Source organism: Cervus canadensis, chromosome 1 (assembly GCF_019320065.1).
Source record: "Cervus canadensis isolate Bull #8, Minnesota chromosome 1, ASM1932006v1, whole genome shotgun sequence".
Lineage (NCBI taxonomy): Eukaryota > Metazoa > Chordata > Mammalia > Artiodactyla > Cervidae > Cervus > Cervus canadensis.
In genome coordinates, this window is record NC_057386.1 from 71,450,744 (window position 1) to 71,475,185 (window position 24,442).

General features: G+C 42.1%; 1 protein-coding gene and 1 long non-coding RNA gene across 2 annotated transcripts in view; one reads left to right on the forward strand and one right to left on the reverse strand.

The window, feature by feature from the left end:
• The window catches only part of C1H4orf51 (chromosome 1 C4orf51 homolog), a 47,679-nt gene extending 37,401 nt beyond the window's left edge, over positions 1–10,278 (reverse strand). The window contains exons 1-2 of the mRNA XM_043487806.1: positions 9,729–10,278; positions 4,511–4,572 (exon numbers count right to left, since the gene is read on the reverse strand). Coding sequence (XP_043343741.1) covers positions 4,511–4,572; positions 9,729–9,955 — 289 coding nt within the window. The 5' untranslated portion in view covers positions 9,956–10,278. The remainder of the gene's footprint in view (positions 1–4,510; positions 4,573–9,728) is intronic.
• On the forward strand, positions 7,448–21,120 carry LOC122453794. Its single transcript, XR_006273184.1, has 3 exons — positions 7,448–7,534; positions 16,463–16,621; positions 21,003–21,120. It is a non-coding gene; the product is annotated as an uncharacterized LOC122453794 (long non-coding RNA).
• The last annotated feature ends 3,322 nt before the right edge of the window (positions 21,121–24,442 follow it).

Sequence of the window (24,442 nt, forward strand, 5' to 3'; positions counted from 1 at the left end):
GTCCTGAGGTAGGAAATGGCTTTGCAGTTTCAAGTTCTTGAAAGAAGCCAATTAACTGGAACAGAGTGATCAAAAAGCAAAGGCATGAAATGGGAGTGGAGGATTTTATTGCAAGCGTCACAGGAAACAAAGTGATATCATCTTGTTTATGCTTGAAGATCTCCCTGTGTGAAGACAGGACTCATGGGTATTCTGGTTGTTCCTTTTACTTTTAGAAGTGTTTTGAGGTTTGGAGATGTGAGAGTGAAAGAACAGGAGAAAAAGATGATGTTGAGAATGAACACACTCTTGAAGGAACATGACAGATCATCTTCATGTTGCCCTCTTAGAATATTATTTGGGTCCTATAAGTATTCTCCTGGATGCTGTCATCCTTGTAAAAGGCCATAATACCATGGGACTTCCTTGGTGGTTCGGTGGCGAAGACTCTATGCTCCCAGTGCAGGGGTCCCAGGTTCAATCCCTGGTCAGGGAACTAGATCCCGCGTGCATCAGCTAAGACCTGGTGCAGCCAAATAAATAAATAATGAGTTAAAAAAAAAAAAAAGGCTATATGCCATAAAGACGATTCCAGGTTGCCCTTTAGGGACTTGGAATTTGTTATGTGTGACTAGGGAATATCCCAAGAAAGAATGCACATTCTCATACATTCTGTCACATCTGGGCTCTGATAATGTCAGTCTGTAGATAACCTCTTCCAGAGTACATATTACATCTCTTAGAACAGCTAGAATCAAAGAGGCCCGTGTGCCCTTTTGCAAGAGTAACTCGGGCTTATCCTGGAGGGACGTACAGAGGCACCAAGAAGGAGAGAAGGGACAGGGACTGCCTTAAGCGCAGCCCCGGAAGCAGCGGGGCCCACATCCACCTCGCTCTTCGTAAACTGCTTCTGCTGGAGAGGAGGTTTTTAAATAAACCTTGCTGGAATCTGTCTTAGCAGAATGTAAAGAGAGAGGAATTGCTGACCAATTTCTGTCTGTATTGCAGTTTTAAGACCCTTGATTTTAGTTTTTCTTAGTCATTGCTTTGTTCTTTGAACTTGAGAAAGGAGCAGATGGGGGGCGCCCAAGAAGGGAAAAGCCACAGCCACGTCACTTGGAAAGAAAATTAACAGTAACTCCAAAGGGAAACCCACCTTAGCGCAGGCAGAATAAGACCGAATTCTTCGAAAGGCAGTCTTGAAAAAATCTGAGAACGTTTTTCTTCTGATGCTTGTGAATCACAGTTAGGAACAGCCCATCTGATTTGCATATCTAGGGAGGGACACATTCTACAAGGAGACCATCAACAGACCCATGTCCACGAGTGGTGAGCGAATTTATCCAGTGGGCTTGTATGGATTTGGCTTCACATTTTAACTCCCTTCATTAGATGCTTCTAGCACAAAGTTGAGAAATCTGTATGCAGGTCAGGAAGCAACAGTTAGAACTGGACACGGAACAACAGACTGGTTCCAAATAGGAAAAGGAGTACGTCAAGGCTGTATATTGTCACCCTGCTTATTTAACTTATATGCAGAGTATATCATGAGAAACGCTGGGCTGGATGAAGCACAAGCTGGAATCAAGATTGCTGGGAGAAATATCAATAACCTCAGATATGCAGATGGCACCACCCTGTGGCAGAAAGTGAAGAAGAACTAAAGAGCCTCTTGAAGAAAGTGAAAGAGGGGAGTGAAAAAGTTGGCTTAAAGCTCAACATTCAGAAAATAAGATCATGGCATCCGGTCCCATCACTTCATGGCAAATAGATGGGAAAACAGTGGAAACAGTGGCTGACTTTATATTTTTGGGCTCCAAAATCACTGCAGATGGTGACTGCAGCCATGAAATTAAAAGACGCTTACTCCTTGGAAGGAAAGTTGTGACCAACCTAGACAGCATATTAAAAAGCAGAGACATTACTTTACCAACAAAGGTCCGTCTAGTCAAGGCTATGGTTTTTCCAGTAGTCATGTATGAATGTGAGAATTGGACTATAAAGAAAGCTGAGTACTGAAGAATTGATGCTTTTGAACTGTGGTGTTGGAGAAGACTCTTGAGAGTCCCTTGGACTGCAAGGAGATCCAACCAGTCCATCCTAAAGGAGATCAGTCCTGGGTGTTCATTGGAAGGACTGATGTTGAAACTGAAACCCCAATACTTTGGTTACCTGATGTGAAGAGCTGACTCATTTGAAAAGGAAAGATTGAAGGCAGGAGGAGAAGGGGACGACAGAGGATGAGATGGTTGGATGGCATCACTGACTCAATGGACATGGGTTTGGGTAAACTCCGGGAGTTTGTGATGGACAGGGAGGCCTGGTGTGCTGAAATTCATGAGGTCGCAAAGAGTCGGACATGACTGAGCGACTGAACTGACTGACTGACCTTGATATACTTTCACCTCTTAATGATGAGAGTAGGCATCAGTTAAACTAAAATGACCATTTGAGGAAAATGAGAAAAGCAACATGGGCAAAGTCTCCACTAGTAAATCATCATTATGAATACATCTGTACATTTATGTCTTTTTTACATTTCTCCTACCATACTTTACCATAAAGACAGGAGAAGATAGGAAAAAAGCAATACCTTTCATACAGTGGTAAATTAATTTCCCCTGCCCTAGACTTGTCTCCAGGCCAGGCATGTGTGTGTGTGTGTGTGTGTGTGTGTGTGTGTGTGTTCAGTCATGTCTGACTCTTGTAACCCCATGGACTGCAGCCCTCCAGGCTCCTCTGTCCATGGAATTTTCCAGGCAAGAACACTGGAGTGGGTAGCCAGTCCCTTCTCCAGCCAAGCTAGGTAGTGTGTTTCAATTTTATGTTTATTACTGCAAAGAGAGAAAGAAAGTCTTTCTTGATTTTAACAATAGCGCAAACGGTTTACCGTCCTGTCCTCTTGCCTCAACAAACCATAGAGGGATGCATCAAACCCATTTCAAATGTACTATTCCCATACAGTCCAATGTCATTAGGAAAGCCAGCAAGAATAGTGACCGTCCAAGGCAGTGGTTAAAAACCTTGACTCCATTTTTCAGGAGAACTCCCTGAGGCACCATACTGACAACACACGGCACATACTGAATAACAAATGTAACAGAAAGAATTAATAGAATATTTTACAAAGTGCTTTAATATCCTCACCTGAGATGACTCTCATTGGTCTTATTAAACCTTCAAAGATTGAACCCAGAGAGATGGAAATTATATGCTGCTACTGCTGCTAAGTCGCTTCAGTCGTGTCCGACTCTGTGCAACCCCATAGACGGCAGCCCACCAGGCTCCCCCTGTCCCTGGGATTCTCCAGGCAAGAGCACTGGAGTGTGTTGCCAGTTCCTTCTCCAATGCATGAAAGTGAAAAGTGAAAGTGAAGACGCTCAGTCGTGTCCAACTTGTAGCGACGCCATGGACCACAGCCTACCAGGCTCCTCTGTCCATGGGATTGTCCAGGCAAGAGGACTGGAGTGGGTGCCATTGTCTTCTCTGGGAAATTAAATGGGAAAAACCTACTGTGTTTCTTCCTCAAAATCAGAGTGTGGGGTAGGAGGGCTGGCTGTCCCCCTCCGCCGAGCGCAGTTGTTGCTCGACAGGGGCTGCCCAGCCCAGGAATCTGAACGCTCCTTAGGTGGGGCCCTGTGACCGCTTCCCCTACTGGAATGTGAGCATATGAGACGTGAGTCGCTTCCAGGCTGAAATGGTAGAAAAGCTACATGCCATCCCGACCCTTTATCCTCCCCCACCTGCCAGATGGAGATTCTGGGGCCCCAGGAGATGGTGGAACTCCCAGATGAATGACATCTGTGTCCTTAGATCTAAGGTCTGCCTGCAAAACACCTTCCTGGGCCTTTATATGAAGAAAAAAGCTATCTTTTATCATTTTGCCTGCATTCGCAGTTGCTTTAGTCATGTCTGACTCTTTGTGACCCTATGGACAGTAGCCCCCCAGGCTCCTCTGTCCATGGGATTCTCCAGGCAAGAATATTGGAGTAGGTTGCCACGCCTGCCTCCAGGGGATCTTCCCCACCCAGGGATCGAACCTGCGTCTCTTATGTCTCCTGCATTGGCAGGTGGGTTCTTTACCACTAGCACCACCTGGGAAGCCCATTATCATGTTAAGCAACTGGAATTTGGAGGTTTATCTATTATAGCAGCAAGTGTTATCCTGATTTAACTGAAATGGGATGGAGGTGGTATCAATTAGTAAATGGAGTTTCCTAATTGGTGGTTTATAATGGTTTGGTTTCTCTTCCTAATTCTTTAACATACCCAGTAAAGCTCACCTTCTGTTACTTAGGGCTTCAGGCTCTGGGAGGAGGTACCTTCTGAGGAGGAAGTTTTTTGCCCTGGAATAACTATTATTTTTAAGAGTGACTGATCCAAAGTGGAACATGCTCAGTTTCTTGCTAGAGGCGGCTTGCCTTTAGTAGGCATATGGAAACTATTTGGATGACAATCTCAAACATAAAAGTTATCAAGGCAGCAACCTTGGCACAGTGGCTGTGCTCAGAACTGATCACAGCGCACTCACCTTTAGCATCTGCGGTCCCGTGGAGCTCAGCCCTGCCAGCAAAGCAGTTTGGGAATGCCATCCTGCAGAAAGCAAGTGCGACAAACAAGCTTTGAGCTTATGGGGTTTATAAGCCACAGCCTGTGGGCTTGCGGGGATTTTCACTCATGCTTTCATTTGATTTCTTAAACTTTGGTTTCTTTTCTTCCCCCTTTCCACTCTCCCAACAGTAAAACCCCATTAAATCAACCCAAGTTGGACTTTCTCATTGTCTTTAGTGATTTGTTTGTTCCCCAATTTGTCATAACAGGGTAAACTGTTCAACTTTTGTACATGAAAAGCTCAAATAGTAAGTTCATAATTGTTTTCACAGAATTTGAGACTTTCTCTAGGGAGCTGTTTTCAAAATAAAATAAGTGCTATGAATGGAATAGGAAATATTACAGTAATTATGTTGGTTTCCCAGGAAAACTTAGAACTTAATAGCGGCGGGGTAACTTGGGGACTAGCAGATGCTGTGTCTATCCTTCAAAATGTATCTGTATCTCAGTGTCTCTGAATCCAGATATAATGCTCATTTCAGGCAAGCAGTTAGCTTGGTGGGAAGTGCAGTCATGAATTTCTAGAGGATGACTGTTGTTTTAGGGCCTCTCATTGAGGAGAGGAGGGTTTTCAAGCTCCGGGGACCTGGAACTATATGTGTGTGTTAGGGTAAAGTGGAATTATGTCAGCCTAGAGTCCTAGTGCAGAGGTGGGACACAGGGAGGATTTGGGGGACCGATGGATTGGGAGTTTGGAATTAGTAGATGCAAACTATCATATATAGAAATAGATAAACAACAGGGTTCTGCTGTATATAGCACAGGGAACTGTATTCAATACTCTGTAATAAACCATAATGGAAAAGGATATGAAAAAGAATGTATACATGTGGATAACTGAATCACTTTGCCACGCAGCAGAAATTAACACAACACTGTAAATCAACTATATTTCAAAAAATAAATTTGAAAAAAATGTAAAAAAAAAAAAGAGTTCTAAAATGCTCCCGACATGTACTGAGCCCACAGACTAGCCCTCATCATCCCTGAGACAGGGGCTGGTGGCCCACCCTGCATCTTTCTTCTCCTTACCTACAGCAGCAACTGAATCACCAGGGGGTATTAATTTTTCAATGCACATTTCTGATTTTTTTTTCCTTTCATGGTGCATGGGCTCAGTTGCTCCATGGTATGTGAGATCTTCCCAGACCAGGGATCCAACCCATGTGCCCTGCAGTGGCAGGCAGATTCCTAACCACTGGACCACCAGGGAAGACCACCAAATGCACATTTCTAAGCCCAACCCCAGTGATTATTTTTCCATTAGGTTTGGAGCAGAAAGTCAGATAGTCAGTGGGCCAGTTTTCTGACTTCTATGGGAATCATTTCTTAGCGTCTCTTTTTATTTATTTATTTTTTATCACCCAAGCAGATACACCAAACACCGCAGTTTGGCTTGGGCTGTTTTTTTTAAGAGGGCTTCCCAGGTGGCGCGAGTGGTAAAGAACACACCTGCCAATGCAGGAGACCTAAGAGACTCGGGTTCAGTCCCTGGGTCAGAAAGATCCCCTGGAGAAGGGCGTGGCAACCCACTCCAGTATTCTTGCCTGGAGAATTCCATGGACAGAGGAGCCTGGCAGGCCACAGTCCATAGCGTCATAAGGAGTCAGACACAACTTGGCATGCACAGTTTCTTAAAACTTTTACATAAATAGAATAATACACATATGTTTTGCATCTGGTTGTATGCATATGCTGCATACAGTGTTTGTGGCATTACAGGGTGCAACCATAGTTTGTTCATTTACACTGGCATTGTATAATCACACCACTGTCTATTCGTTCTTTTATATTTGAATAGTATGTATTCTACGTTAGGCTTGTTTTTTAGCTTTTTGGCTATTGTGAAAAGTGCTGCTATGAACTACTTGTACATATCTCTTGGTGCACATGTGACAACACTTTTCAGCTGGATATATACTTAAAATTGCTAAGTCCTAGGATATCTATAGCATCAACTTTAGAAAACAAGACCAAACTCTTTTCCTCAAGAAAACAATTCAATGCATATACCCACCAGATGTACATGAGAGACCTCATTGTTTTATACTTTCACCAGCACTTTGTATTAATCACTTTTTAAATTTTAACCATTCTGGAAGTTTACAAGAGTAAGCTCATTGTGGGTTTAATTTGCATGTCCTGACTATTAATGTGGTTAAGGAACTTTTGATACATTTTATTGATCACATGGCTATCTTGGTTTATGAATTTCATTTCAAAGTCTCTTTCCTATTTTTCTAGTAGGTTGTCTTTTTCATACTAATTTGTGTGAGTTTTTCTTTTTAAAATATTTTTATTTATTTATTTAGCTGTGCCAGGTCTTCGTTACGGCATGCAAACTGTTAATTGCAGCACGTGAACTCTTAGTTGCAGATTGTGGCTCTGACCAGGGATCAAACCCAGACACCCAGCACTGGGAGCACGGAGTCTTAGCCACTGAGCCACCAGGGAAGTCCCCAGGAGTTTTTTGTCTTTTGTTTTTTTTTTTAATATGTATCATAGTAATGAGCCCTTGGTCAGTCACTGAGTTGAGAATCTCACCTTCCTAACTGTAGCTCAACTTTCATACTTTTAAGGGTGTATTTTGTTAAACAGAGCTACTTTAGGCTAGTCTCATTTACTTCCTTGTTTCTTTGTGGTTAGGACTTTTTGTGTTCTGTTTGGGAAATCTTTGCCAACCTCAAGATCATCAAGATATTCCTTGTGTCATTATCTAATGGGTTTTTGCTATTGTGCCTTTCACACTTTGGCCTCTAATTCACCTGGAAGGAATCTACCTGGAACTGCAAACACGACCTTTCTCCACTGTTCTGCCACTTTTTACATAAATCAGAGCCCATGTATGCAAGGTTCTGTTTCTGAGCCCTTTTTTCTGTTCCAGTCATCTCTTGGCTATCTTGGTGCCACAGTGCCATTCTGCCTTAATCACTGAGGCTTTATGGTAAGTTTTGTCATCTGTAGAGCAAACACTCTTACTTTGCTCTTCTTAAGTGTCCTGACTATTTCCTGGCCTTGAACCATCTTGTCAAGTTCCACAAAAACATCTGTTGGAATTGTATAGAATCTGTAAATCAATTTGGGGAGAAGTAATATTTTTATAATATTCAGTCTTCCAATCCATGAACATGGTTCACCTCTCTATTGACTTAGATCTTTATATTCTCTCACTAAGGTCTTAGAGTTTTCTGTTTGGAGATCTTACATATCTTTGACTATCTTTATTCTAAAATCTTGACTATTTTAGCAAAGTGTCATTTTTAAAAAATTTCGTTTGAAAACTTACCGGTAAGCACTAATTTTGTTTTATAGTTCCTGTTTTTAACATTCATGAAAATTTTGTATTGTGTGCTTTCCTTTATTATAAGCATTTTCACTTTATTATAAACGTGTTTCTGATCTCTGTTCTACCTGTGTTACAGGCATACCTTGTTTTATTGCACTTGACTTTATTGCAATTTGCAGATACTGTGTGTTTTACAAATTCAAAGTGTGTGGCAAGCCTGGTTACATTTTATTTTTTTAGCAACCAAGTATTTTTTAATTAAGGCATGAACATTCTTTTTTAGACATAATGTTATTGCCCACCTAACAGGCTACAGTATAGTGTATGTATGGGAAACCAAAAAATTTGTGTGACTTGCTTTATTGGGATACCCACTTTATTAGAACAAACCCACAGTATCTCCAAGGTCTACCTGTACTTTCCTGTTTCTGCTATAACAAACAAATGCTCCCTATTTGTCCTGTGGCTTTTTAGTAAGCCCTGGGCACAGTGCCTCTTTATTTCAGAAGCGTGATCCAACATGACGATGCTTTTTCACTCAGGGATTTGTCTCTATTAGTACTAATGCAGAAAGGAAAATCACTGCTTTTCAAATAATTTGGGATGCTTCTGAAAGGCCCAGTCAGGGCTCTCACAGTTTTCATCTCTTCTGGGTTTGTATACCTCAGAGAGTCCAAAGATGAGATGGGGAGGCAAGTATTGCCTTGAAGATTCCCCCAGGTGGCCCAGAGATGCCTCAAAATTCACAGAATTAGCAAAGGGGCTTCCAAAGTTAATTGAGGTGCCAACAAACTTGCTGCTGCTGCTAAGTCGCTTCAGTCGTGTCCGACTCTGTGCAACCCCATAGATGGCAGCCCACCAGGCTCCCCCGTCCCTGGGATTCTCCAGGCAAGAACACTGGAGTGGGTTGCCATTTCCTTCTCCAATGCATGAAAGTGAAAAGTGAAAGTAAAGTCACTCAGTCGTGTCCGACTCTTAGCGACCCCATGGACCACAGCCCACCAGGCTCCTCCGTCCATGGGATTTTCCAGGCAAGAGTACTGGAGTGGGGTGCCATTGCCTTCTCCAAACAAACCTGAGAGCTATTGAAAATGCAGACTGTGTAGTTCATTGGAATACACCAGACAAGGTATCCAATTGGAAAGTACCCCTGGGACATTTCAGCTTTAAGTATTGTTTCGACAGTTTGGAAAGCCCTAGAAGGCAAAATAACTAACATTTATTAGGGTTAGTCACTCAGGCGTGTCTGACTCCGCGCAGCCCTGTAGACTGCAGCCCCACCAGGCTCCTCTGTCCATGGGATTTCCCAGGCAAGAACACTGGAGTGGGTAGCCATTCCCTGCTCCAGGGGATCTTCCTGACCCAGGGATCGAACCTGCATCTCTTTTGTCTCCTGCATTGGCAGGTGGGTTCTTTACCTCTTGTGCCACCTGGGAAGCCCATCTTAACCAAATATTCACATTTTACCTTGTCAAGAGGAAAGGCAGTTGTGCATCAATTTTAGAAGGACTAAACAGAATAACACTCATAGTTTCAGCTGGTAACTGATATTTAGCTCTTCTTCCTGGGTCAGGAAGATTCCCTGCAGAAGGAAATGGCAACCCACTCCAGTATGCTTGCCTGGGAAATCTCGTCAACAGAGGAGCTTTGCAGGCTACAGTCCCTGGGGTTGCAAAGAGTCTGACACGGACTGAAGCAACTTCACATGCACGCCCCCTGACATTTACCCAGGAAAATTTACAGAGCGAAAGTCCGGGAAGTGTTTCGGGGTTGACAACACCCTCCTCCTTCTAGTATCCTTCTCATCTAGCCAGAGAGACATAGCCAGGGGCAAATCACAAGGCGATCTTACTTGCGACGGTCAGGCCAGGGCTGTCCTGCTCTGAGCCAGCCGCCCGTGGACTCGTCCAGCCGCTTTTTCCTGTAACTGCCCGTGTACGTTGTCACTGACAAATCTGACCACCTCGCTTCATCCTGCCAAGATGCTGCAGCCTTCCGTCTGATCATGTCAAACTCTTGAGAAGTGAGAGGGCTGAAAGGCAGAAGAATCTGTGGTGTCAAGTAGAAGAAGTGTGACATGGCCCGCTTTGAAGGACAGCTTTTCGAGCCCTCTCTGTCATGCAGAATTAATTTCCTTCTTGTAGTGGGAAGTAATCAACCCAGCCCAGCAAACTTTGTGACTCCCACGGCTCAGAGAATTTAGAAGCTGAACTCAAAGTTGCCAAGCAACAGGTTGCATAATTCCACAAGTTCTACTTCCTACCTCCCTCCAATTTTAACTAGCAAATTTAGAACTTTCTGGCTTTTGCTTTAAGTGATACACAGCTACGAATCCTGGAAAGAAAGCAGGTGGCCACTGTTTTTATAAATAAGTGAGTCCTACTCATGATGGTTTAAGACGTGGAGCGAGAGGACAGTGCCAAACATTCATTTCTTCTAAAGACTGACCTTCAAGGGTCTGGAGGCAAGTGTGTCCTGTTTGTGATGTCAACAGTAGCAGGTGAGGCGAGCGGCTTCTCGTGTGTCATAGAGCAATGGGACTGAAGCTGGTGGCCCTCTGGAGTCGCCCCAGGGGCTGGTAAAATAAGACCCCACCCCCAGCCATAGATTCTGATTTAACTGGTCTGGAGTAGGGCCTTGACTTGGCTCATTTTATTTTATATTTTAAACTTTTTATTTTGTATCAGGGTATAGCAGACTAACAATGTTGTGGTAGTTTCAAGTGAACAGCAAAGGTCATTTTTAAAAGCTCACTCCTGGAAGCTTCTAGAGAGCAGCTGGGGTTAAGAATTAAGGTCATTGAAATGCCACTGTGAACCTTTTTTAGATTGAGAAGTCATAGCATCCTATCTTCTGTTCAGCTGATTCCCTGCATCCTTCACTAATAATTACTCTAAAGCTGGTTAGCACACCTGCCTCTCCTTCTCTGCACAAACAATTCACTGGCAAATCGAAATAGATCTTTCCACATGTGTCCTTGCTCCTAGCACTTCTTGGAGCAGAAATTCTCAGCCCTCTGCGCTCATTCACGTGACCTGTGGGATGCTCTATAGAAACAGGGGTCCTGCCTCACCTTGATCGGCGCCTCCAGGGGTGGATCCATCATCAGCCTGAAAGAAAGAGTCTCCATAGGTGGCTGGATCAGCACCCATTGGGCGCCTTAAACATGCAGAGGCTCACCTGCCCTGCACAGACTATAGGAATAAAGCCCTGGAATCATCATATTGGGTTGGCCAAAAAGGTCATTCAGGTTTTCCTTACCAGTTTACAGAGTAATCCAAACGAACTTTTGGCCAATCCAGTATTTCCGTGGTTACATGAGGGTGTGGCTGTTGACTTTAAATGCTGGGAAGACTGCTCCAAGAGCTGAATCTCAACAGTCTTTTAAAGTGAGGCTGACATGACACAAGGTATGCTTCTTTGAGGGTAAAATTACTTGCAGATACTTGTTAGCATGTCAAAGTAGGAGTATCTTTCTTTAAAAATTTGAAACTTGGAACATAAGCATATTTGCTGTAGAAGGATTAGGCACATGGTCGCAGAGCATGCTGCTTTTTCTCGGGGAGTTGAAGGTTTCTTGGAGAAACCCAGATGGAACACGAGGAAGATGGAGATAGAGGCAAGGAGGGAAGCGGAAACCAGGCTGCCCAATGCTTTTCAGTGCACCCAGTGTCACGTGGCAACTGCTTTGATGCTTAAACCTTTAGCCATTCTAGTAAAAATTGTGGTTTAGAAGCCTCTGCTAGCATTTACTCATCAACTGAAAGTCCTCTAAAAATAGAACTACTGGGAAACTGTGGGATGTGAGGTGGAAAAGAAAAGCTCCCTCAGTTTTTTTGGAGGGGATAACTTTAAAAATACTTAACTAGCTAAGTTTACTTGGTGCAGTTAAGATTTAAACTTGTTGATTTTTAAATTGCTGTTACATCTGAAATAAACTGATGTGATGTTCTGGTAAAAAAACAAACAAACAAACTCTGCTAGTTAAATATTTTTTGAGGCAGGAAAATAAATAGAACAGATTGTGAAACATTATTTGTAGAAAACATTTAAAAATTTTCTCCTTAGACTGTGTGGTTGTCTATAAACAAATGTATGATTATACAAATGTATGATTAAACAAATGTAAACTCTTCAACAAATGATTATGGTATAAATATACCTTATGATCACATTCTTGTCCTTTATTTTTATTTATTTCTTTTCTTCTCCCCAAATCAATTATGATATCATTTTAACAATTAAAACCTTGAGAACCAAGAGTTGTGAAACTTAACAATGTAAGTGAAAAGGTCTAATATCAGATTTGATAGGATTGTAGCTTGGTTCATCAGTCTATTAGACGTTGGCTAAGTCGGCTAAAAATCAGTTGGACCTGAAATTAGAGGATAAATAGAATGGACTAATTGAGTTTATTATCACAAGTATTTAGTCTATAAAACCCTAGAATTCTTTGTTCCCATTGTATCAGATGCTTCACTTTTCCTGGACATGGTATTCAGTACTGATTTGTATCATTTGACTTCCATGTTGATGGTCTGTGTGAAAAACTTCCTTTTGTGACTAAATTATGGCAAGCTATGTTGTTCAGTCCCTGGTTTGTTAAATGTGAAAAGACATAATTAAGCGCACTGTGACAATGAATTCTGGATTTTGAGTGCAATTTAGTAGAAGCTTCCCGAGTGAGTGACCTCATACCCCATATAACCAGCAGGTGGCGCCCGTGTCACCTGATGTAGGGATGGGGTATTAATCGGCAGGTCTTGACCAGGCTTTTGTCTTAAAAGGCTGATTATTTTAATGAGCTGTTAATAGGTATTAATTAGGAGTTTCATGGTTAAGTAAGTTTAGAACAAGTTGGGATAAACATGATTCTTTGCTGCAGAACTTTAGGGCCTTTAACATTTCCATGTGCCTTGTGAATCTATCAAAGGGGGCGGCTTTTCTAAACTTCAGTTCAGTTCAGTCGTGTCCGACTCTTTGTTACCCCATGAATCACAGCACGCCAGGCCTCCCTGTCCATCACCAACTCCTGGAGTTTACGCAAACTCATGTCCATTGAGTCGGTGATGCCATCCAACCATCTTATCCTCTGTCGTCCCCTTCTCCTCCTGCCCTCAATCCCTCCCAGCATCGAGGTCTTTTCCAGTGAGTCGGTTCTCAGCATCAGGTGGCCAAAGTATTGGAGTTTCAGCTTCAACATCAGTCCTTCCAATGAACACCCTGGACTAATCTCCTTTAGGATGGACTGGCTGGATCTCCTTGCAGTGCAAGGGACTCTCAAGAGTCTTCTCAACACCACAGTTCAAAAGCATCAATTCTTTGGTGCTCAGCTTTCTTCACAGTCCAACTCTCACATCCATACATGACCACTGGAAAAACTATAGCCTTGACTAGGTGGACCTTTGTTGGCAAAGTAATGTCTCTGCTTTTTAATATCCTGTCTAGGTTGGTCATAACTTTCCTTCCAAGGAGTAAGCATCTTTTAATTTCATGGCTGCACTCACCATCTGCAGTGATTTTGGAGCCCCCAAAAATAAAGTCTGACACTGTTTCCACTGTCTCCCCATCTATTTGCCATGAAGTGATGGGACCAGATGCCATGATCTTATTTTCTGAATGTTGAGCTTTAAGCCAACTTTTTCACTCTCCTCTTTCACTTCCATCAAGAGGCTTTTTATATCTGAGGTTATTGATATTTCTTCCGGCAATCTTGATTCCAGCTTGTGCTTCTTCCAGCCCAGTGTTTCTCATGATGTACTCTGCATATAAGTTAAATAAGCAGGGTGACAATATACAGCCTTGACGTACTCCTTTCCTATTTGGGAACCAGTCTGTTGTTCCATGTCCAGTTCTAACTGTTACTTCCTGACCTGCATATAGGTTTCTCAAGAGGCAGGTCAGGTGGTCTGGTATTCCCATCTCTTTCAGAATTTTCCACAGTTTGTTGTGATCCACACAGTCAAAGGCTTTGGCATAGTCAATAAAGCAGAAATAGATGTTTTTCTGGGACTCTCTTGCTTTTTCGATGATCCAGCGGATGTTGGCAATTTGGTCTCTGGTTCCTCTGCCTTTTCTAAAACCAGCTTGAACATCTGGAAGTTCTCGGTTCACATACTGTTGAAGCCTAACTTGAAGAATTTTGAGTATTGCCTTGCTAGCATGTGAAATGAGCACAATTGTATGGTAGTTTGATAGAAATCAAAATAGAAGTGACCTATGTGTGTGTTCATACAGTAGTTTGCATGGAGTTCAACAAACACACACAGGTCACTACTTTTTGATTTTCATCACACAGACTAGATACGTCAGGCAGAAACCTACTGATGAAACCCATATGATTCCAAAATGAAACCCAGGAAGAAACCAAGTTATAGAAAGGCCCAAACCCAGCAGGATTCTCTTGAGAAAAAAGACCCATATGAAGCTTGAGCTTCCATCTCAACAAGAATCTGTCTCCTGCCCATAAGGTGCCAAATTCTGATATTTGGATAAACACTGCCAGCAGCTGACTGAGCATATGGAATGCGTTATAGTTAATAACTGTATGAGTCTGTCAGTTACAATAGTATTAATTTTCAGTCCTTGATCTTGTAATAATTTCTTCAAACTTACCCACTGGGTGATTTGGAAATTTTAGTAACTTATCAAAAACTGTGTGGTAGGTGGTCTACAAGACATAGAAAACAAGGAGCTAGTTGCAACCAGAATTGGATGGAAATAAAAGAGGGTAAAATACAAAAGAACAGGAAACAGAAATTGATACAATTAGTGAAGAGAAGCCTAAAGGAAGGATCTTTTTCTTTCCTTTCCTGAAATTTGTTAGTTATATTTACCATTTGAAAACTGAAATTGATTACAATGTGTAGATACTGTGATCCAAATTTTGTTTAATGAAAAGTATATGTATATATAAGAAAAGGCCTAGTGGGCTATATACACAAATGTTAATACTTATCACAGCTGAGTAGCAGGATCACATGTGATTTTATATTTTACATTCCTTTATTTTCTAAATGTTTTGCGATGAATATATGTAATTCACAGAGTCAACATGTTATACTACAAAAATGCAGGCAAATGGAATACATCCATATATAATCAATCTCTCTAATCCTACAAAGGGTCTCGTTTGAGTTTACATTTATTTTTCTCTTTCATTTTGTGTGTGTGTGTGTGTGTGTGTGTGTGTGTTTGTGTACTGGTGGGGGAAGAGGGAATAGGGAAGTAGAAAAAGATCAGGTATATAATGGACCCCAAGCAATTATCCTTCAATTAAAAATAAATCAACATTTTTTTTAAAAGAAGGGATTGATCCTAGTGGATTAGTTGCTAAATGCTTGAAGACAAATAAAAGGTGATAAACTCCTCACAGCTTTAACCAAGTGGACTCCTATATGGATATCGCAGTGGGAGTAGGTGGAAGGCACAAAATACGGTTGTTAAATCATCAGTCAATGCATGTTTGTTGGAGAGCAAAGACCAGAAGAGGAATCCTCTTGAGATTTAACTGACCCTTCATCCTCTCTTTGTTCACTGAGGCGGGGTTATTTGCCTATGCTGTTGGCTTAGTCAAATGGGAATCTAAGGTCTCCTCCCTATTTCCTGTTAGTTGCACCGAGTGCTGATTTGGGGGCCACAGGTTTAGGGATTTGCACAAGGCCTGGGAAAAGGCCACCCTGGAACGATCAAGGTTGATACTTCATCCCACCTCCTTTGTATACAAAGTGACAATAACAGGTTTATAATGTGCACAGGTATTTACAGGCCTCTGTTAGCAATTCTGAGGTTATGTTTTGAACCAAGAGACACTCAACAGTATTTTGTGCTACAGAATTTTTAGTATCCCAATAGACGCAATGTTAGGGTGCTCTGGGGAATTGGACTAACTCAATGTATTCCTGCTCTTTGATGTACCAGTCTTTGTAAGGACTGTTCATTATGTAGCTTTGTCTCTGTGGCTATGTATGAGCTTTATTCAAAATTTGTTCACTCATCCACTCATTGAATAAACATTTATTGTGAACCTACTCTGGGCCATTGAGCAACACCACCTACTATTTTGCACCATATAGCCTACCTCCTACAAACACAGTGATATATGTTCTACCAGCGGCATTTTTCCTGTCACCCTGATTAGGATTTGTTCACTAATGAAGACCTATTTAAGTAGAGACCTGTGTTAAAAGGCAACAAACACCATGCAAATTTAATGGGGCACACTTTCTAAATATTGGGAAGTAGGCAAACCGTGTACAGTGAAGTCACTTTTGTTGTTGTTCTAAGATGTTCTGTTTCTCCAACAGATTATCTGAGAAAAATTAGTTTGAGTTAAGTGTTCATATTGCGAATATTGGGTTGGCCAAAAGTTTCATTTGGGTTTTTCCATAAGACAGTATGAAAAAAATCCAAAGAAACTTTTTTGGCCAATCCAAAGTCAAATGAGAGGGCTGGATGCTAGAGAAGCTTAATGCACGTGATACAGCTTTGAAAGAACCGGAGTGAGTTTAGAAGGGCAGAGCACAGTAGTACATGCCAGCCTTCCCGCACTCTTCGCGGGTTTCACTCTCTCTCGTTTCCTGGCAGGACAGCCTGGAGCAGCCGGACATTTCCCCCTGGCTTTTCTGCTGCTCGTGGCCAAGTGCTTCCTGTGATGTCCCCACCCCTCTCACAGGAACCCCATCTCCCAGGCTTGCACCCTGTCCTTTGGGATAGTCAAAGCCGGATGCTGAGTTCAACACCAAGGTATGGTAGAAACTGTGAGTGTAAACAGAAGTCTGGTACCTTGACAAGAGAAATAGCAGAAGTCTCTCGTGCTCCTTTTATTTTATGGGTTTTCAAGGTACTGAGGGAAGGCAGAACTGGGAGGTCAAGACTATGTTCTTATTTGAAGTGGGGGGTGGAATGCAGTAAAATCTTTGCAGAAGTTTCCCTGTTTGAATTAGGCTCAGACAGAAATTGATGATTATATGAGTTTGCTAGGGCTGCCTTAAGAAAGTACCACAAACTCAGTGGCTTAAAACAACAGAAATGGGGACTTGCCTGGTGGCCCAGTGGCTAGGACTCCACACTCGCAACGCAGGGGGCCCAGGTTCCATCCCTGGGCAGGATCCTACATGCCACAAGTAAAAGATTCTGCATGCCACAAGTAAAAGAACTAGATCCTACATGCCACAAGTAAAAGATTCTGCATGCCTCAACAAGACCTGGCGTAATAAAGAAGTAGATAAGTAAATGTGTTATTTGAAAAACAAATGTAATGCCTCAGGTCTGCAGGCTACGAGTCTGAAATCAAGGTATCAGCAAGGCTCAGGCGTCTCTCAAACACAGAGGAGGATCCTTCCTTGCCTCTTCTATCTGCTGGTGGCTTCCCGGCCATCTCCAGCATTCCCTTGCTTGTGGCTGCATCAGTCCAGTCTCTGCCTGCCTCATCAGTGGCATTCACTCTGTGTGTCTTAGCCCCCGAGTGACTGTCTTCTTTTAAGGATGCCAGTCACACTGGATGGGAGCCCATCCAACTCCAATACCACCTCGTCTTGGCTAATCACATCTACAAAACTGCAGGATCACACTTTATAATAGTACATCAGTCACATTTATTTACATCTCACCTTATTCCAAAACAGATTAAAGTATGTTCAGTAGACATGTGTTTTGTCTGCCTGGCATTCTACTTCGTTCTGCAACTAATGACTCACGTGTCTTGGGAGAATCGGTCTTCCCCCAACCCCAAATGGGCATGCATGCTCAGTCGTGTCTGACTCTCTGCTGCCCCATGGACCGTAGCCTCCTAGACTCCCCGTCCATGGGATTTCCCAGGCAAGAACACTGGAATAGGTTGCCATTTCTTCCGCCAGGGGATCCTCCCAACCCAGGAATCGAACTTGCATCTCCAGCAACTCCTGCACTGGCAGGCAGATCTAACCTCAAATAGTTGCAATCAATTGTAATAGACCACACCACTGGCCGTGGAGACAGACATATGACTTGTCAGGCAGACCAGTGTGGTGCTTTCTCAAGACTCTCAGAATTGAATCTCTGGAGATAGGGCAGTCCTTCCTCTGGACCTGGGTGCTGCTGCTTGCCATTTCTCCAGCTAGGTGGAGGAAGCTAGACAATGGTCTCAAAACACAGAGAAGAAGAGATGAAGAATCCTAGTATCACTCGTGGCCCTGAAGCTTGCTGTACCCCTGTCCCTCTCCCTGGATGACTAGATGAGCCAATAAGCTCTTCTTTTTGCCCAAGCTAATAGGTTTCTGTCATTTCTAGACAAGAGTGCTGGCTAATACAGAAGGTGGTATTAAATTTTGGGAGGCTTGGTTTTTAATGTCTACAATATTATCTTCAACCATAAGCAGAAAAATCAACTGGAAAAGAAATACCATGAGGCACCATTCTCCAAAAGAGTTAAATATAAGATGTTAGGTTACAGTGAAGAAAGGTCTTAAAGATAACATACTAAGCAGGATCTTACCATCTGAATTATGTACAAATCTCTTATTCTGTACAACAGAGGTATCCATGACAAAAGATAATATCTGAACCATCTTACAGAAAGTATGAAATGAGGTTCATAAAATACTTTGAGCAACTGGAAATTGTTGCTCAAATTTTTTAAAAAATTTTTAAATTAAAAAAAAATTTTTAATTTAAAAAATTAAATTAATGTATTTTTACATTAATTAATTACATCAATTAATGTAATTTTACATTAATTAAATTAAATGTATTTAGATACATTTAAATGTATTTAAAATGTATTTTTAAAAATGTATTTTAAATATATTTTAAAATAAAATTATAATTAATAATTAAATATAATAATTAATTTTAATTAATTAAAAATAATTAATTAAATGATTGATAATAATTAAAAATAAATTTATTTTAAAATAAATATATATATCACATTTAGGGATAGTGAATTTAGATAAATTTCTTAATATTCCTATTGCTCAATTTGTTTTTCTGTAAAACGGGGCCATGATACCTTTAAAGAGTTGCTGACAGTATTGGCAATCATGCACAGTAAGTCCCCTACATGTGAACCTTCAGGTTACAAGCTTTCAAAGACGTGAACATGCACCTGGTTCCAACAAGGAACCAGAACCTGTGCCGTCTGCATGAGGCCTGGGTGCAACTGGAGCGTGCCCTTCGTCTGCTACTGCCGACGATCCTCAGCTCTGCCATCTCCCGCCTCTTCTCCCTCCTCCACTTAGAGTAATTCTTCTTGCCTGTTCACTCGAGGCCAGCCCCTGTATGCCAGCTGTTGTTCTGTACTACTGTACTTTTCTAGGTTCTGTCCTGTAAGATTTAAAAGGGTTTTGTTTTTTGTTTTTGTTTATGTATTATTTGTGTAAAAAGTATTATAAACCTATTTCAGTACAGTGCTATATAGGTGATTGTTAGTTGGGAACCTAGGCTAACTTTGTGGGACTTAGGAACGAACTGAGACTTACAGATGTGCTCGTGAGTTCCCTCGTACATAGGGGACATACTATGTGTCCCTGGGCGGGGACACATATGGGACATATATGTGAACCTGGGTGATACGATTCAACTGAAGGTGATACTTCCAGACAAGGAGAGACTGCCAACTACCCACCATCCTTGCAGGAGCTGATAGACATTTTGAAAAGGGGGCTGGTGTGGAGGAAGTTTTCTGCAGAGACTGTGGGCTTGTGTGCTGGGGAAGAGACAGGAGAGGTAAGGTCAGTGAGAGTTGCTATGGTAGTTGGTCCCGACCCCAGCCTGTGGACCAGTCCCCGTGAGAGGAGAGGCAAGGATTCTATGCTCTGGGAACAGCGCTATCTTGGCAACTTACGAGCTTCACAGTTCAGGAACATTTAAGCAGGCAGCATTCTCCTGCAGGAGGAGCCCCAGCCGAAACAGTGGAGCCCAACAGAAGCCCGTGGGAGTAAGCTGCACCTGAGAGCTGAGCTTGTTTGTGAATCAGTGAGGAATCCCTAGGACGTCCAAGCTACTTGAGGGGACCGTGGTCCTGCCTGATATGATGGAATCCTGAGTCATCAAAATTCAGGTGTAAAAGCAACTTTACTCATAAGAAGAGGGTGTCGATCCTGGGTTTGATATGTAAGATTTGACACTGAAGTATGGGCTTCCCTGGTGGCTCAGATGGTAAAGAATCTGCCTGCAATGCAGAAGCCCTAGGTTTGATCCCTGGGTCAGGAAGATCCCCAGGAGAAGAGAATGGCAACCCACTCCAGTACTCTTGCCTGGAGAATCCCATGGACAGAGGAGTCTGGTGGGCTGCAGTCCATGGGGTCGCAAAGAGTCGGACATGACTGAGCGACTGACACTTTCGATTTTCGTGAGCCTTACTTTTGGTAAATGGCTTTACTGTCGCCCCAAGACATCCCTTTGTGGAATTCTCACCGCAACTCAGACTGGCCAGGTGGATGGTACAGGGCCCTGAGGACAAGGCTGCCTGACTGTGTCTGTGTTAGGTAACAGCAGCGTTAATTGAGATGAAGCATTTGGACTTGCTGAGAGTGGAAACGTTTACTGACTTGGATGTGCCCACACCTCATTCTGTCAAGGAGTTGAGGTGCCTCAGCAAAGTTAATAACCTCCAGGTTACCTCTATGCATCAAACTCTCAGGTAAATATTCATGTACTTTGACTCACAATAGGATCATCTACATTTTACATGATGAAGGTGAATTTTTTCTTGGGGGGAAAAAAAAAAGCATCCAATATTATATAACTGCTTTTGTGCCATTCCAATACTCTATTACCAAACATGTCCCTGATGACCCCCAAAAGTGAACTTCTAAAAATGTCACAGGGCAGAATTATCAACATATATTCATGTCACATGGGTGTTAAATTTAGTAACCAAAATACTACAATGAAGGAAAGAAAACCAAATAGTCTACAGTTTCATTCTGATGGTTCTTTTTCAAGGAAAATTTCCACTTGTTCATCATTGTCTGTCTTACCTGAATAACGATGGTGACATTTAGTGAGTATTCTAACACATTATATGAGTCACGCTATAACCCCAAGATGTATCCCTAGATAAGACTTAGCCTTTATAAAGAGTTTCAGAAAGTCTGACTTGGAAAGCGTTTGTGTTTATGAAGCCCCATGTGGATTTCTCAAGTTCTAGGGGCAGCTGGGCTCCACCGTCTGCATGGATCAGTCGTCTTTGCTTCTCAAAGTCCTTGCAGTTGACCGTTCTTGGCAGTAGCATTTTGACTCCTATGATGGCAATCTACTGGGTGAGTACAATGTCAGAACTGTTCTCACTGATTCTTCCTGTTATTTGCTGTGTTAAACACTGAATTATGTAAACATTACGTAAACAAGCTCACTGTTCCTGATCTTTTGTCTCCAGGGTATACTGGGTAATAGTGACAAAGGCTTAGGAAAAGAGGTAAACAGCCAGCCTAGTGATTATGGAGAAAATTTCCTGCTAGGTTGTATTGTGGCAGCCACTGTTAACTACAGCTATACCTCTACAAGAAAAGTCCAGACATTTTAATGAAATTTGGTATCGTTTTAGCAAAATGCCTGTCAATTTTGGAGCTCAGTTTGGAACACAGCACATTTTTACCCGTCTACAGAAATTAATGATAATTTTGCTTTTGACAAAAGTGAAGTCAGGTTTGTTATATTTTTCCCAGAAAAGAATTATCCATTTGAGAGAGAGATGAGCTCATTTAATTCTTACAACAACCCTAACAGGCAGCAACTCTCCATTGTTAAATATTTATTTAGCACTTATTATATCCAGGTACTGTATGTATATTAGCTAACACAATCCTTTCTCTCTCTTTTTTAATAGTTATTTATTTGGCACATCGGGTCTTCATTGCTGCATATGCAAACTCTTAATTGTGGCATGAGTGATCTAGTTCCCTGACCAGGGATCAAACCTGAGCCCCCTGCATTGGGAGTGTAGAGTCTCAGCCATTGAACCACCAGGGAAGTTGCAAGACAGTCCCTTCAACAACTCCGGGTGAATACTATTATCAATCCCATTCATTAACTGAGGCACAGTGAGATTAAGTAGTTTGGCCAAACTAAAATTAGATGATGTGAATCTGTTTTGTAAAATAAAGTGTCAAAAAAAAAAGAAAAGAAAATAAAGTGTCAACTGTAACATCTCTAACAACACCTACCAATTACTGTGGGCTTCCCAGGTGGTGCTAATGGTAAAGAACTCACCTGCCAATGCAGGAGACTTAAGAGACAAGGGTTCAATCCCTGGGTCAAGAGGATCCCCTGGAGGAGGGCACGGTAACCCACTCCAGTATTCCTGCCTAGAGAATCCCATGGACAGAGGAGCCTGGCGACTACAGTCCATAGGATCGGACAGGACTGAAGCACTAGCATGCAGCACACACTAATTACTGAGTGCCAAGCAACTTAAATACAATATCTCATTTGAATTATTCCAGCCACTCTAAGTAGCTATGCATGTGTCTGCTCAGTCAAGCCTTACTCTTTGTGACCCCACCGACTATAGCCCGCCAGGCTCCTCTGTCCATTGGGATTTTCCAGGCAAGAATGCTGGAGTGGGTTGCCATTTCCTCCTCTAGGGAATCTTCCGGACCTAGGGATCGAACCCGTGTCTCCTGTGTCTCTTGCGTTGGCAGGTGGATTCTTTACCACTGAGTCACCTAAGCCCATAAAGTAGCTATTCTTGCCCCAATTTTACAGATGAGGAGGTTGGTGCGTACAGAGGAGTAATAACTTGCCTCCAATCATATAGCTGGTTAGTGACAGAGCTGAGACTTCACTCTGGGTATCTAAGTCAAAACCTCTGTTTCTGACCAGGTCAGGGGTCCAGCATGCTAAAATCAGAGGTGGGGAGGAGTGATGGCATTTAATAAAAGGGAACATGAATTCTTTTTAAAGGTCACGAATATTTTACTATATTATACAGTACATATATACTTTATGTATTATATAGCTTCTAGTATAGCAAATAACAGAAATGTGAACCTTGGAAATTGGTCTCTGTATCATGGCCAATTGTGTAAAAACCACCCAAGAAACACAAGGAAGGTTTTCCAATGCTTTTTATGGCTGCATATATAACATATAAAGGCAGTTCAAGCTGAGAAATAAATGCATAGGAAAATTTAGGACTAACAAATGCCAGCCTTTCTCTGTCTTGTTCGTAACAGTGTGTCTGTGCCCTGGTGCTGCTTCCACTGGACCACAAGTGACAGGGTTGCTATTCCCTGTAACAGCTTACTTACCAAGGGAAATCACGGAATTCCTTCTCCAGAAGATTCTAGAAACGGTTTTTCATCTGATAGGGTGGTCTGATAAGTGGTCCTTTTTAAAGTTAGGTAAATTGACTGTGTGACCTTTTCAATTTTCTCCTAATCCTAAAATATCAGGTAGGTATGCCAATAACACTAACCTTAAGAAAAAAAAAAGAAGTAAAACAATGTTTGCTAAAATAGTAATAATGGAGAAATTTTATGGCTAGAAATAATTTTACTTAAATGTACACAGTCATAACTACCATCAAATACTATAAAATATACTCAAAGAATTAACTAGAGCAGGTACTTTAAAGACTATCATAAAATATCATGAGAGTGTAATGGTAGTAATAAGACCATGGGAAAAAAACGGAACGTTTTTATACGGTCTGCACAGCTTCATGTACTGTAACTTTAACAGGATGATAATGTCAAGCAGACTCTGAGCATTTCCATCCATCACGACAGCAAAATGACTTTCCTATTAGCTCATTGATCCTCACCAACCCTATAAAGTTACCATGTCAGTTCCGTTTGGTGTGTTAGTTGCTCAGTCGTGTCTGACTCTGCCACTTCATGGACTACAGCACACCAGGCTCCTCTGTCCATGGAATTCTCCAGGGAAGAATTCGAAACTGGGTAGCCATTCCCTTCTCCAGGGGATCCTCCCAACCCAGGCATCAAACTTGGATCTCCTGCATCACAGGCAGATTCTTTATCGTCTGAACCAGCACGTTTACCAGGGAAGAAACTAGGAAACTCAGAAAGGCAGGTGTGTAAATGTATGGCTGATAGCAGAAACACGACACTGTAAAGCAATTATATTCCAATAAAAATAATGATAAATAAAAAGAAAAGTAGGTCATTTGTCCAAACTGACACAGCCAGTAGGTAACTGATCTGGATCTAAACTCACCACTCCCAATACCAGAACCCAAGGTCTTAATCACTGTGCCAGGCTTCCTCCAGAGGACAAAACTTGATCCTCATCATCAAGAATCAAGTAGATTTTTAAGATGCTAATATGAAGTCAAATGGCCCAGAAGGAAGAGAAGCAAAAACTCTGATAACATTCAAACTGAATAACCCTTCAATCGTTTTGGCCTCACTTGGGCCTTTGCACGATGCACTTTTGATTCCTGGGGATGACTGGACCCGCGTTATCTGCAGCTGATTTCTCCAGGTCCCTTGGGCTCCCGTACCTGCCACGGGGGATCCTCAAGTCTAGACAAGCAGGCTTGAAAGTTGTGTTCACAGCCCTACCCATTCCAACTGCCGTGCTACTCGTGTACACGGCCACTGCAGAAATTCCTAGGATAGT